This window comes from Castanea sativa, chromosome 6 (assembly GCF_040712315.1).
Source record: "Castanea sativa cultivar Marrone di Chiusa Pesio chromosome 6, ASM4071231v1".
In the NCBI taxonomy this organism is placed as follows: Eukaryota; Viridiplantae; Streptophyta; class Magnoliopsida; order Fagales; family Fagaceae; genus Castanea; species Castanea sativa.
Window position 1 is genome coordinate 52,974,717 of NC_134018.1, and position 15,419 is coordinate 52,990,135.

The 15,419-nt window shown below is 34.5% G+C and overlaps 2 protein-coding genes across 2 annotated transcripts; one reads left to right on the forward strand and one right to left on the reverse strand.

Moving 5' to 3' along the window:
* Positions 1–4,369: 4,369 nt before the first annotated feature.
* Positions 4,370–6,339, reverse strand: LOC142641296 (putative 2-oxoglutarate-dependent dioxygenase SLC1). The gene is made up of 4 exons (XM_075815697.1): positions 5,873–6,339; positions 5,521–5,768; positions 5,027–5,369; positions 4,370–4,753 (listed from the first exon to the last, which is right to left on the reverse strand). The coding sequence occupies exons 1-4, from the start codon at positions 6,158–6,160 to the stop codon at positions 4,508–4,510; spliced, it is 1,125 nt and encodes a 374-aa protein (XP_075671812.1). The 5' UTR covers positions 6,161–6,339; the 3' UTR covers positions 4,370–4,507.
* Positions 6,340–7,643: 1,304 nt separating this feature from the next.
* Positions 7,644–8,960, forward strand: LOC142640175 (putative mitochondrial protein AtMg00310). Its single transcript, XM_075814264.1, has 2 exons — positions 7,644–8,276; positions 8,796–8,960. The coding sequence occupies exons 1-2, from the start codon at positions 7,644–7,646 to the stop codon at positions 8,958–8,960; spliced, it is 798 nt and encodes a 265-aa protein (XP_075670379.1).
* Positions 8,961–15,419: the final 6,459 nt, after the last annotated feature.

Sequence of the window (15,419 nt, forward strand, 5' to 3'; positions counted from 1 at the left end):
CATTTACGCCAAAAAAATTTGAGATTTGGAACACCTCATAATGAAGCAAAGATTTTGGTGTTTGGTGTGCCTAATTGATGTGCATTGATAATAGCTTAATTTTGCATATTTATATCATTGTTAGAAAGCATTATCATACTTATTTTGAGGTAATTCATGCATTTTATTTTTGGTTTTGGAATAATGGTGAATAATCAATTTTGTGTTTAATCGAATCTTATTGCGTGAATTTATCTTTTGTAGGAGAATGGAATTAAATAAGTGGATTTGTGCAAAGAAGAAAGCTAATGGACTTTACTTTTACAAGGGCCATGATGAAGTTAAAGAAGACCAACCCAATTAAATTTAAGTCCAATTGGAGCAGGGAATCAAAGGAAATTTGCATTAAATCCAAGTTCAATTCGGATTAGGATTCCAGCCTGCACATCAGTTAGTATTATTGGCATAACTTTCGGCTCAAATGTCCAATCGAGATGATTCAAGTTGGTATGGAAATTTAACTTAAAGGTCTACAATTTTTTAGTTTATCAAAAGTCTGAATTCTGACGTTAAATGGGCCAAAATTATCGGTTAAGTGAAGCCTAAAAATCTGGAATTTTCCCCAAACGGGAATTCAACTTGTAATAGGATTCCTTGACTTATTTAAAGGCTCTTTAGGGCAAAATTCAAGGGAGGCGAGTGCTAGGGCTGGGGGCTGAACATAGAGAGTGCGGCTACTTCTTTGGTTTTCTTCCATGACAGTTAGTTTTATTTTATTTGTCTAGTTTAATGTTTAGTATTTTATTCTTGTGTTTTATTTTAATTACTATGAGTAGCTAAATTTATAATTATGGTTGAGGATGAAACCTTGTTAAAGATTTTTAGTAATATTTATGTTATGTGATTTGATTTTTCCCACAATAGTTGTTCTTTAATGATTTAAATTTTTTTTGCTTCATATCAATTGACTAAGATGAGATTCTAGATATGAGTTCAATCATGTTTTTCTCATGATTTAGGATTTGCCTTAATTAATTAAATGCTTGGTTTATTAATTATTGATTATAAAATTGGATATCGCTTGTGATTTATCTGTCAATGGATATAATTTATGATTTGATTTTTAGAATTGGATATATCTTGTGATTTGTTTGGTTATAGATACAATTGATGATTTGATTTTATACTTAAGAAGCGAAGAAAAACATGCTTTTGATTTTAAAAATAAGGATTTTAATGAGAATATTTTCCATGATAGCAAGATTGATTTCTAAATTATCATGTAGTAGTTGGGAAAAATTAATGATCATAAATATATGTTGATATGACTTACAAGGCGGATTCCAAAACCTTAATTCCTTTCCCTTGTTTGTTTATATCTTTTTATTGCTTTATATCTTTTGCTTAGTTTATTTAATTTCAAAACAACCAATTTTTATTAAACTAAATTAGGATTAATTTAGTTAAGATTTGATTAATTTTCTTAAGTTCATTCAAGTCCCTGTGGGTTCGACCTCGTTCTTGTCAAACTATACTTCGGTATGTTTCATACACTTGCGAGTATTTTAAAATTTCACAACACTAATGCAAAAAATTTGGCATTTGGCACACCTGATGCCGATGATCTTATGCACATATTGGACATTAAAGATTTAGCTTCCCTACTTCCAGTTTTTTTGTTTTTTGTTTTAAATACTTTTTATCTAACATTTTACTAAATTAACAATAAAATTATACTTTTCAAAATAAATTAATTTTTTTATACTTTTCTCTCACATTTAACAATAAGTTACCAAAAATTATAATATGCCAAACTCAATAAGATGTTATAATTGTGCTTAATTGAATTATAAAAAAAGAAGGTAAATTGCAAATTACACCCCTAAAGTTTGGGGGTGATTGGATTTTATACCCTGAAGTTTTATAATTTGAATTTTACCCCCTGAAGTTTGGAGTATTTGGATTTTACACCCTGACGTTTTAGAACTTGGATTTTACTCCCTAAAGTTTAAGGTTGTTTGGATTTTAAACCCCCAAATTCTAAAACTTTAGGGTGTAAAATCCAAACACTCCAAAACTTTAGAGAGTAAAATCCAAACACTTTCAAAATATAGGGGGTAAAATCTAAATTTTGAAACGTCAGAGTGTAAAATTCAAACATCACCAAACTTCACGGGGTAAAATCCTAATTTTGAAACTTCAAGGTATACAATCTAATCACCCCCAAACTTTAGGGGTGTAATTTGCAATTTACCACAAAAAAAAAAAAACACAAGAGTAATAGAAGAAGACCTTTTAGTTGTTGATAGGAGTAAAAAGAAGACTTAAGTGTTCATTTGCCAACTGATTAAAATATAGCATTTTGCTTAAATTATTCACTGTTTGCAGGTCTCACACTATTTTTTTTCAACTTTATTTAAAATAATCTAACATTTTCATTTATAAAAATAAGCTAGCTTTTTTATTTTTATCCCACATTATGCAAATAAGCTATAGAAAATAAGCAATTCTCAAATAGATAAATCTTTGCATGGGAGAAGGGAAGGGGTAGTTGGGAAATAAACCAAAAATGGAAGAAAAGAATAACTGAATTTTTTCTTCCTTGCTAAAAAGAGTAGTTAATGTCGTCTTTTGATATTTTGTTTCTTTTTTTCTTTGGTGAGTTTTGAATTTAGAATCTTCAGATCGTAGGAAGAAGATGCCTTCTCCATATTTCCCCCACCCTCCCCACCTTTTTCGGACTTATTGTTTTCATATGAATTTGAATCTAATTATTTGGGTTTATGTTGATTCATTATTGAGCTTTAATATGAAAAAAGTGTTGGCAGATTGATAAGTAGAAGAACAATAATACTGGCCGGAATATTATTATTGGCCAAAATAACTGAAAAATCCCGATATAATTGATAAAGTTGTATAGATAGGTGTATTTGTACCAGCTCAGTGAGCGATACGAAAATACCAATCATTATAGTACATAATACATATTGACAACTTTAGAGCGAACATAAAAGCTAGGCTAAAATATTGTTTTCATTTGTCAACTTTATTAAAAATTTCATTTTTATCCTCAAACTTTAAAAGTTTTGTTTTTCGTTCTTAAACTTTTGCAAACGTTTTACTTTATGTCCTCTCCTTAGTCATTCTCCCCTTCACATAAATTTGAGATTTGCCCATAGAGGGTGAAAGGGTTTGGATAAAGGCAATCCTAGCTTTAACGCTTTAAAAAGACTTTGCATGCCAGCGAGTCTCTGTTAGACATAGTAACTATGCTATGATTAATCCAATCTCAACTAAATCTAGCTGCTTAACTAATCTAACCATTGGAATAGCTAAGTAATGGCAATCAAACACCCAGAGTTGTCAAGTTAACGAGTGGCAAGTGCACTCCAAACTCAATCTGACTCAACTTGTGAACACCCCTAGATAGCATGATAAATTTTAGCATGCATGCAAATGAATCACATGACCTATAGTTTGCCGAAAAATGAATGTTGATTATCCATCAATTTAGATTTCATCATCTCACATGGACTAGCCTATTGTTCTTTGATTCTAGATTTTTTCATGAATGATTTCTTTGTTTTCATTTTATTTTATGCTTTTATGCTTAATTTAAATGAGATTTTCAGATAAATTGCATGGTTCATGACATGAAAGGCTGTTAATTCCTATATATAAGACCAACTTAGGCTGGGGATAGGTGCCCAACACATTTTCATCTTGTAACATAACTTTTCATCAAGGGTTCATAACATAAAAGGCCGTTAATTCCTATATATCAAGGTTTAATATCAAGCTCTTCATGTTATTTCATTTTTAAAATGTTACTAAGAGTCATGGGCTCATGGCAATGTAATTTTTCATGTTTATAACTAGGAGAAGAAACATTATAATTTTTTTATTATTTAATTACCTTATAATTTGAATTAAATTTTTATGAAATAAAGATATATTTAGTTTTTTTTTTTCCTTAAATAAAGAAGTAGCCACTGCAATATTGTAAAACTATCGATTTAGAGGGTAAAATATAATTTTTTTTTTTTTTGGTTAAAAAAATATTATTAGTTAAGTCATCACTTTTTGAGACTCATTTGAGTCCCTCGAGTCGTTATTCTTACAAAAAGCACTTTGAAAAAACCTAGTTTAAGTTTTTATCTAGCCTTGTGATCTGTAGGTGGTTTGATCACCTTCGCTCAAACCACCCTAAAAAAAGATGAGATTTTAACTATATATGAATGGAGATATATAAGGGGATGTGATGACTACCCTAATATGTGAGGTCAAAGAATTGGTGGTGATGAAAGCTGATTGTATTTTCATTATTTCTATTTTTTTCATTTGGATGACTTGATTAAGATTGTGACTAGTACCAGTAGATTCTCAATCATGAACATAAAATCATATGCTTTTATTATACCATAATATTCAAAAGTCAATTATCTAGAAATTCCTCACTTCCTAATAATCTTTGCTACACACCGGTCGGTGCTGGAAAAATCAAACTGCGTAGACTTCTTGTCCCCCCTCAAGTCAGTTTCCTGGACTCCAGGAAACTCTTTTTCTTGGGTTCACAGGAAGAATTATAGCCAAGAAAACTGGCAAAGTCTGTATCCTTGTAATGCCTTGGATTGTCTTCATCGATGAGTTTCGGTGACGGCTGAACCACGTTGTTGAATGGCAGGCTATGCAATGAAGCAATGGAAATTCGTGACTTTGAAGGATTGACAAGAACCCTATGAAGTACACTCTTGTATATTCCATTGCTAAATATCTGTCAAAAAATGTAAAAAAGAAAAGAAAAAGAAAAGATGAAGATTGATTAGCTGCCTAAAGAAAAATACTAAAATCCTAAACTATTTTACAAATTTTTTTACAAACTACTTATATGGTGAATGGTTATAAGTAAGTAAAAAAGTTATTATTATTCCTTAAAAGTTTATGTAAAAGATATATAGATCATGAAATTCCTTACTGAATTTCAAAATTAAAAAAAAAAAAAAAAATTCCTACACGGATTTGAATAATTTGATTAATAATTACCAACCTCAAGATGGTCACCGATGTTAACAACCAATGAGTCAGGAAGTGGTTCGACTGTCACCCATCTTCCTTCATGTTGTATTTGAAGACCCTCAACTTCATCTTGGAGAAGAAGTGTGAGTAGGCCATAGTCCGAATGGGGTGGCATACCTAGTGTCAAATCAGGTTCAGGGCACGCTGGATAGCAATTTATCACAATGAGTTGGCTTCCATCTTTGAATTCTTCTAATTCATCATTTTCTTTCTCATTGTTACTAGTATCCACCAATCCTAGGCTCTCCAGGATGGCCTCCGTTAGCATTTGATACAAGAATTTAGTATTGTTCGAGTAGTTAATCACAGCTTGCCTATTCAAATATTTAAAAGGTATATATGTTAATAATTAATAAACACAATTGACTTTTGCAATTAGCAAATAAAATAAGTACCTAAGCTAGTAACCAACTGGTGCATGTATTTGTGGATGAAAGCAAATAAGAGTACAATTATGATGATCACCTAAGGTCCATAGGAGAAGAGGGCCAAAGAGGGAGAACATCAGACAAGTGATGGCAGCTTAGCTTTAAGAAGTCTCTCCAGCAAAAGACAGCATCTTTATTCTGGTTGAAGCTTGTCCCATACCTGACTGCTGAATTCATATCAGTTGACATGTACTTTGATCTCTCCTCAAAAGGAAGCTCAAAGAACCTTTTACTTACATCAACTATGTTTTCAATCACATCCCTTGGAATGTCATGGTTTACCAACTGCATCAAATCGAATAAGAAGTTAAAGAAAAGCCTATTTCATTGTGTCATGCATGCATCTCAAGGCCTTGAAGATATATTTGAGGAAAACTTAAAGACTATACCTGGAAGAAACCAAATTCTTCGCAAGCCTTTCTGAGAGAGTTGACAGCATGGGATCTATTTGAGCCTTGCAACTTTGCAAAATCTATAACTGGTAACTTTAGATCGGAGTTACTAGCACTAGAAATTCCTTTCCCTGAATTGGGTTGGTCAAGGACTGGCAATATGTACTTGCTTGGAACACTGTTTATTCCTCTCTCACATAAATGTTTCACTCCTTTTTGGAATTCGCTTTCTATTGACTCATTTTCTATGTTGGATTCACATGCCAAACTCATTCCTGGTGACATGGCTGATTGAAGCTACTATATATCTTTAAAGAGAAAATTTGTAATGATCAAAATTTTAAGAAAATCTAGGTGCTTGTAGAGTTTAAATCATTTCAAGAAATAAATGACTTACTAGAATATACTAATTTGGAAACCACAAAATATAAAGCTTGGGATCACAAAGTAACTACTTTGAGAGAGAGAGAGGAATGGAGCAAGAAGAAATTGAGAGGTGGTGCACTTATATATGAGAGAAAACAAAGGAGCAGCCGTACGTGGAAAAGATTTGGTGAACCGGTTTTATTGCTTGAACTGGTTTTGAGATTGAGATGAAGTCAACGGACTTGTAACAATGTTAAAGAATACAGTTTGACCAAGTTTAATCAAACCACGAGGCTGCGATGAGGACGAAGTATTTCCATGGGCCGCCGTACATCCAGAACGTTTCAACTTTCAACCATTTGCAGCTTTCTTTGGAAGAGAAAATCAATGACTATAAGTTTGTCACAATTTTGATATAGTAGACTTTGAATAGTACAAGCAATACAATGACGAAAGCGGGGACGGACTTGGATTTCAAGCTGGGCTTGGAGATAAGCGGAAAAAAAAAATTTCATATACGCATACATATAGTATTAATAAACTATCAATCCAGACAAATATTCAAAAATCATTGTTTCTTAATATATTAAGATACAATTATCTATCAACAAAAACAAAAGATACGAAAAACTATTATTTCTTAATATAATGATCTATGAAAAGGGAACTCGACGCTCTTTCAAATCTTCAAAATCATCCACGATTGAATTCAAACTAAATGTTGAAGCTATATCCTTTTCAATGTATAACATCAAAGAGTCCGTCAAAAAATCATTTTCCATTTTACTTTGAAAGTTAGTTTTGACAACTTTCATAGTTGAAAATGCTCGCTCTGTAGTAGCAGTATAGACTGGAAGAGTAAGCACAATATGAGGAATCGAAGAAAAGGAAGGATGGAACAAATGGCAGTCAAGCTAGATATTAGCAAGGCCTACAACCGAGTAGAGTGGGGCTTTCTACGTCAGATAATGCTAAAGTTTTTGATCCCAAGTGGGTCCAATTGGCCATGGAGACAATTAGAACAACCTCATATTCGGTCCTAATCAATGGGGAGCCACATGGATTCATTAAACCAACAAGAGGATTAAAGCAGGGGGACCCACTTTCCCCATACTTGTTCTTGTTTTGTGCTGAAGGCTTGTCTGCCATGCTGAGAAAAGCAGAAGAGAGCCACACTTTGAGGGGCATAAAATCTAGCAAACATGGGGTGTGTATCTCTCACCTTTTGTTTGCGGATGATAGCCTCATATTTTGACGAGCCATTGTGGAGGAGTGTCAAAGGTTACTAGATCTATTGTGGACTTATGAAGCTGCATCTGGTCAATCTATCAACAAACAAAAAACATCTCTATTCTTCAGCACTAACACCAAACTGGAGGTGAGAAGGGCTATACAACAAAAGATGGGGGCAAGGGTGATGGCGAATTGTGAAAAATATTTGGGACTACCTATGGTGTGTGGAAAATCAAAGGTTAATACCTTTAAGGAGCTTCAAAAAAGAATCACTAAAAGGGTGATGGGGTGGAAGGAAAAGCTTATATCTAAGGTAGGTAGGGAGATTCTGATTAAGACGGTTGCCCAAGCTATACCCACCTACTCCATGTGTTTATTCAAACTGCCTAATGCCATTTGTGACAAAATCAACTCCCTCCTATCTAATTACTGGTGGGGCCAAACCATTGGATTAATTGGAAAAAAATTGTGTAAAGATAAGAAGATGGGAGGCATGGGATTCCGAGGTATATCGGCTTTTAATTTGGCAATGCTGGCTAAGCAAGCATGGAGGCTTATTCATAATGAACAATCACTGTTCTATAGGGTGTACAAAGGGAGGTATTTTCCTAACTGTAGCTTTTTGATGGCAGAGTTGGGCTCTAATTCGTCAATTGTGTGGAGATCACTGTTGGCTGCAAGAGAGGTGATAAGGGAAGGGTCCATGTGGCAGATTGGAGATGGGAGAAGAATTGGGCTTACCACTCATAAATGGCTCCCAAATGCACTAGCATTCTTACATGAGCCCAATAAGGGGATGAAGGTGTGCGAGTTGATAGACCATAGCTCACGGCAGTAGGATAGGGGTAAACTGCCAGCAACATTCACCCCAAGAACTTGCAAGCAAATCTTATCTCTCCCCCTCAACCATCTGCATTCCCAAGACAAACTGGTATGGATTGAAAACCAAGCAAAAATCTTCTCTATGAAAACTGCGTACAGAGTAGCTCTGAGACTGAAATTCGTTGCCTTGGCTGAACACTCCTCGGTTCGGGCACACGTAGTTACCTGGGGAAAGATTTGGAAGCTTAATGTACCTTCTAAGGTGTGTACATTTATGTGGAGGGCATGCTCAAATTGTCTACCAACTAGGGACAATTTGTACCGTAGAAAGGCCCAAGTTGAGGCAACGTGCGAGCTCTGCTGCCAGGAACCTAAAACCATTGCTCACATACTCTAGAAGTGCCCGTTCGCAAGAAATGTATGGGTGCTGGTCAGAGGGCACGTACAAAAATGCAGCAACGACGTGGTGGATTTTTTCCTGCTATTCAAACACATGCAGGAAACGTTGGAGCCACCAGAACTGGACAAGTGGGCAATCACAACGTGGAGTATCTGGAATGAACGAAATAGTTACTACTTCAAGCATGTTCAGTCACAGCCATGGTGGATCATGGAAAGTGCAGTAGGATTTTTGAATAAGTACCAAGCCCTTGTGGCAGCATAGCAGATAGGATGTTAGAGCTAGTCTTTGTATTTGCTTGTTATTGGATAGACTTTGTATTTTAGTCCATCTGGGGTCTAACTAAGGTGTAGTTGCAACGCCCCCCTCCCCCCCCAAATGCTATTCCTTCGGTTTGGCCATACGTGTAAACAACAAAGTTATTTTAATACAATTCTAACCTTTTGCTTAATAAAAAAACAAGTTTGTAGGGTTCTGAATTTCTAGTTCTCACTAACCATTGACACAACTCAGATAAACTTTTCAATTTTTTGAACTCTAGATCCTGGACAACATTATGCTCAAAATGGTAAAGCTCCTTCTCCAACACTTGTTTGTCATAATCTGTGAAATCTTGTGGATAGAAATTCTTTACCAACAAACAAAGATCACTACTTCTGAAAGATTATAATGTCTCTCGAGGTTCTAAAGTTGAGCTAAGCCTAGGTAACTCCATTGCATCTTCATTAAACCGATGATTTAGTTCCTGTAGTTGAGAATCTATTGCAGCATAAAAAAATATTTACTTGATAATGATGCTCAATTGTAATGCTATCTTGCTGATTACGAGCTCGACCTCACCTCACAACATAACAAGCATTCATATCTAGGATATCAATGCAATGCTTTTCACAAAATGATATCACAGTGGTGAGTAAGCCATCCCATCCATCATCTCTAAATTTTTAGATAAGTGCTTTAGTAGATGAAACTAAGTGCATGACATTTAAAATGTCTTGAGATTGGCTTTGCAAAGCTTGACAAAGTTTATCAGTGATCTCCATAGTTTCCTTCTCAAGATGCAAGATGAAGACAAATTAAAATGAAGTTAAACCATCATAAGTTGACTCTCCTTCTGCCCAATGTTCTCCATCAATTGCATCATCAATTATATTTAGTAAAACTTCAACAATTGAAGTAAACATCCTTAATAAGCTAGAAACTGATCTAAAATGTGAACTCCAACGTGTTTCTACAGGTCGTTGTAAAGTACCAATTTGATTAAGTCCACTTCCAGTCTCAAACTCTTCAAGATCAATTGAATGTGCTATTTCATTAGCATTGGCAACTTTCAATTGCTAATTATGCTTGCATGAAGGAATAACAATTTTGATCAGAAAAAGCAATTTAAGAAAAAACCCACTAATGGGGGCAACTTGTTTTGATGCTTTTACTAATGCCAATTGTAAGCGATGTGCAAAACAATGGATGTAGTATGCATATGGGCAATCATTCAAAATCAAAGTTTGTAATTCATTTCACATACCTCGCATGTTGCTTGCTCCATCATATCCTTGCCCATGAATATTTTGTATCCCTAAGCAATGTTGAGATAACAAAGAATATATCCTCTTCTTTAGAGTCAAAGCCGCAGTGTCAAAAACATGAATAAGCCCAAAAAAACATTCTTTCACAAAGCCTTCTGCATCAACATATCTAAAAACCACAACCATTTGTTCTTTCATGGACTCATCATGAGTTTCATCAACTATTATGCAAAACTTTGCATCGCCAATTTCTTCCCGAATGGCCTTCTTCACTTTGGCTGAGAAAACATGTAGAATTTCCTTTTGAATCCTAGGTGAAGTGTAGGTTTTTTGGGAGCTTTTTCTATTATTTCAACAACCTTCTCAATCCAAAAAGTCACAATACCCAATGATTCAAGAAAGTTCCCATGATTTAATGAACTAAAACTTTCATCTCAACCTCTAAAAGCTATAGCTTGAAAGGCAAGATATCGGACAATAAAAACTGAGGCCTTCAGTTGCTACCGATTATTTGCAATTTGTTCAGTAGTGAAATGATCAACTACCCTTTGTAAATGCTGCCATTGGTTCATCAAATCCTTACACATTTGCTCGGAAACTCTATGAGTTGAGTTAGGATCTTTTCCTATATGACCTTGAAAATAACAATTTTGCCCCCAACTTTTATCCAATTTCTAAATCCACCAATAGTGAAAGTATTTTGTCCCATAACCCCATTTGGATTATGAAAGAAAAAGCAGAGTAGACAATAAGCTACATCTGTCGTAGGAGAATATTCAAGCCATGTTTTATTATATTCAAACCAAGAAGCTTGAAAGCTACGATTGTGCTTTCTACTTTTTTTGTATGTCTTTAGAGGAGGTTGGTGCGGACCATTTTTAATGTAAGCCCGTCGAATTTTATCACGTTGATTAACATGATATTCCCATATTTGTTTGCGTGTTCCGGGATCATAATCCAAAGAATCAAGATCAACTCTTTGAAATTGTGTTTGAGAGATTGGAACATCAACATTTTCCGGAATTGGGGAATGCATATTTTCTAGAATTGGAATAGCAACATTAGTTGTTGGCAATCCCACGTTGACTTTGGAAGAATTTGAATCTTTTTTTGAAAAAATCAAGCATTGTAGTTGATTTTTTAATGATCTGCAAATAAAATAAGAATCACATATATTAAATTTGTGTGATAATTTTCTATATTATATGATTTGTTTTTTTCTTTTTGTATTTGGTTTGCCTTTATTTATCTTTGTCTTTGTGTTGTCTCCATCTTTTTGATATTGACCGACTAACCCAATCCCACTACGGTACTACCGACACTACAAATTTATTCTACACTACTAACAAAAACTTTTCTTAACCTTACTTTTTCTTTTCTTTTTTGTCACTTGTTCCTATTATGCCCAACTACCAGTCAACAAAGAACAAGCAAGCAGTCAAACAAATATTCTCTAATATGAGTAATCTCTACAAACTCTACTCTCTCTCTCTCTCTCTCTCTCTCTCTCTCTCTCTCTCTCTCTCTATATATATATATATATATATAATACAAGAGAGAGATTCACAAACACACACAAAGTGACAGAGATTCACAAAGCCAAAAAAAAAAAAACACCACGGGCCGCAGGATAGATTCAATTCACATTTCACAATCACCAACATCAGTAATAAGTTCATCACTCTCACTCATCAGTCATCAGTAAAAACACAAACACTCCACAAGCACAAACATTTTATTAGGTTTTGAAGGAAACTGGGAAAGGATCATAGATTAAATACCTGTGAAGGCTCGAGCAACTGGCGGCAGCAGTAAGATAGGGCTCGCATGGGCTGTGGCGACAGCTGAGACTCTTGCCGTGTCGCGTAATGATGGCGGCGTCGGCCTGGGTACTACCATACTGGGTAGACTCTCATGTCGGCGTGATGATGATGGCGGGGCAGCATTGCGTTGGTGTCTAGGTAGTGGGTAGTCTCTATCTCTCTGTCTCGCCCAGGGATGGACCCAGGTAGGGGCCTAAGGGGGCCTGGGAATTTTCAAAAAAAAAAAAGCTTGGGTCCCCCTTAGTTTTTAGCCTAGGCCACCCTCCCAAAAATCCTGAATTCCATGCCCAGCCGGCCAGCCCAAGAGGCAAGAGCCCATGACCCATGTAAAAAAAGAAAAAGAAAAAAGAAAAAACTCAGCAGTAAACCTAACGGAGAAAGTGAAAGGCGAAGGAAAAAGAAGAAGAAAGGAAACAGAGAGATAGTGAGGCGAGACAGAGAGATAGAGAGGCAAGACAAAGAGATAGAGACTACCCACTACCCAGACATCGACGGAATGCCGCACAGCCATCATCATCACGCCGAAGCCGACGCCGATGCGAGAGTCTACCCAGTACGGTAGTACCCACGCCGATACTGCCATCATCACGCGAGACAGCGAGAGTCTCAGCTGTCGCTGCCGCCCATGCGAGCCCCATCTTGCCGCCACCGCCGGTTGCTTGATGGGCCTCACTATCTCTTTGTTTCCTTTCTTCTTCTTTTTTCCTTCGTCTTTCACTTTCTCCGTTAGGTTTACTGCTAAGTTTTTTTTTTTAGTTTTTTTTTATTATTATTTACATGGGTCATGCGCTCTTGCCTCTTGGGCTGGCCGGCTGGCTTGGAATTTAGGATTTTTGGGAGGGGGCCCAAGCCTATATATATATATATATATATATATATATATATATATATATATATATATATATATATATATATTTTTTTTTTTTTTTTTTTTTTTTTTTTTTTTTTTTTGAAAAATTTAACCTGCTAAATTTTTTTTTGGGCCCAGGGGGGGCCTAGGCCCCCTTAGGGGGACCTAGGTCCGTCCCTAGATGAAAACCTTGGCTTTAGCGGTGACCAAGGTAGAGTCACTCACCCATGCATAATGAGATGAAAATAAATTAAAAGAAATTTTGATTTTACCCTATTATAATTTACCTGAAAAAAAAAAAACCAAAGTTCCTATCAATAAAATTTTCACTAAACAAAGGCTAATTTGTGATGATGTCATATCTATTTAAAATACTAATGATATATAATATTTATAAAAATAACAAAATTGTTTAAAAAATCTAAAAAATTAGATAACTTTTAGATATACTTTCACAATTTTTATAAAACATTGGGAAATAATAATAAATCATAAACAATAGTATGACAACTAATTAAAAAAAATAAACAAGTATAAACTACCCTAAGCTATACTCCATATTACACTTTGCACCCCAAAATTTTAGAATACATGTTTTGCACCTTGAACTATGACCCTTATTACACTTTGCACCCAAATTTTAAGTTTATGGTGCAAAATGTAATCAGAAATATAGTTTTGAGTGGTAAAGTATAATTTATCATTTGTTTTTAAAAAATTGAGAAGAATGACAATTAGGTCTTTTCAAGTAGTACCATATTTTTCCATCCATGTTAACCGCAAACTTGACTCTAGGTGCAAAGTGTAGTAAGAGTCATAGTTAAGGTGCAAAACGTGTGTTCAAAAATTTTATTTTATCCTATTTGTAATTTACCTTAAAAGCACCAAACTTCCTATCAACAAATTTTTTATTAAACAAAAGGCTAATATGTGATGATGTTATAACTATTTAAAATACTAATGATATATAATATTTTATAAAAATAAAAAAAAAAATTTATAAAACAAATGGAACATAATAAGCCATAAATTATAGTCATTAACAAGTATAAAAATAAATAAAATCATAAAATCAATGATAGAGATAGATATCCTTAAACTAGCTAGGCATACTACTTTGTAACCAAAAGACACTTCCTATCACAATCCAGAATGTTTTTATTAAAAAGTCATAACCCTTCGGATTAGAAATACCAAAAGGTGCCTATTGAAAATTCATAACCCTTTGTATTGGATAAGGTACCTATTGAATTGTTATAACCCTTCATATTGGACATACCAAATGTACCTATTGAAATGTCATAACCTTTCATATTGGGTATATATAAACGGTGTATATTGAATAAAAATATGCCTATTGAACAAAAATGTGTTTATTGAATGAAAATGTGCGTATCAAATAGTCGTAATCCTTTGGGTATAAATAGTGGTTCATATTCATTTTGGGACCTATTTTTCTCTCTTTTGACTTTCTTAGAAATATAAGAAATCTTGTGAGTTTTCTTTTAAATTATTATTTGTAAAACCCAATAACTTGGATGTAACTTGAGGACAAATTTGTAATAACCCTTTAACAATTCTTGTGTGGGGGCAAATATTGTCTAAGAATAGTATTCAATTATGCCTCTAAGTCAATCAATTTTTTTTTTTTTTTCTATATTGGATCATTTTGTTTTTTCATTATTACTTCCAAGATTCCCAACAACACGTGGCACGCGAGTCAAGACATCCAATTGGTCATATTCGTTGAGAGTTGATTAAAAATAAGTTTGTTGGAATTTTTCAAACTTGCAAGAAATTTTCCTAACGGGTAGGTCCAATAGTAGTTCAAATTAATAATTCATGTCATTGTTTCAATTTATTCAACGGCAAGAGACTTTATTAGTTGAGCTTAGAATATATATTTGTTTTCTTTCCTAATTTATCTTTATTTTTGTTATGGTAGGTGATATTTTATTATTATTTTTAAAAAGTGTAAGGAGATTATGGCAAACGTCTACCATATGTCCTTATTTCGTCACCAAAGACATATGGTGACAAAACCACATTCGTCCCCTAAGCCCCATCACAGAATGTCTTGGTGATGAATATTCTTCGTCACCAATAAAAATATGATAGGTGATGAAATATTTTTATCACTATGGGTGCATGAGGACCGAAGATGAAGTTGAAGAGTTCCACTATTGGTGTGGGGATGTCATGGGCTAGAGAAGGAAAGTCGCCTGAGGAAAGGAAGAGATGAGACAAAGGATTCTGAGGTGTTCCAGGTGGGAAGAAAGGTCTGAAAAGAGAGAATCAGTGATAATAGGGGAAGTTTTCAGTTTGTAGTAGCTTGTTGCCTCCGCATTAAATGATAGGTAACAGCTTTATTAGCTACATTGATTAGGAAGTGACCTGAATAGTGTAAGTCAAAGCTAAGCAGACTACTTCTATCACCTTCTTCAGACGTAATAAGGGACAAGTGTCAGGAGGAGAGATTGATGATGAAAAGATGGAAGGTCAAGATGTGAAAAATGGGGGAGGA

Bases quoted from the DNA above. Each gene is read 5' to 3' on its own strand.
- LOC142641296 (XM_075815697.1), bottom strand. From the start codon at position 6,160: ATGTCACCAGGAATGAGTTTGGCATGTGAATCCAACATAGAAAATGAG. The intron at 5,370-5,520 runs GTGATCATCATA...ATATTTGAATAG, and splicing joins TCTTCTCCTATGGACCTTAG to GCAAGCTGTGATTAACTACT. The intron at 4,754-5,026 runs GTTGGTAATTAT...ATTTTTTGACAG, and splicing joins ACATCGGTGACCATCTTGAG to ATATTTAGCAATGGAATATA.
- LOC142640175 (XM_075814264.1), top strand. From the start codon at position 7,644: ATGGGGGCAAGGGTGATGGCGAATTGTGAAAAATATTTGGGACTACCT. The intron at 8,277-8,795 runs GTGTGCGAGTTG...AAACACATGCAG, and splicing joins AGCCCAATAAGGGGATGAAG to GAAACGTTGGAGCCACCAGA.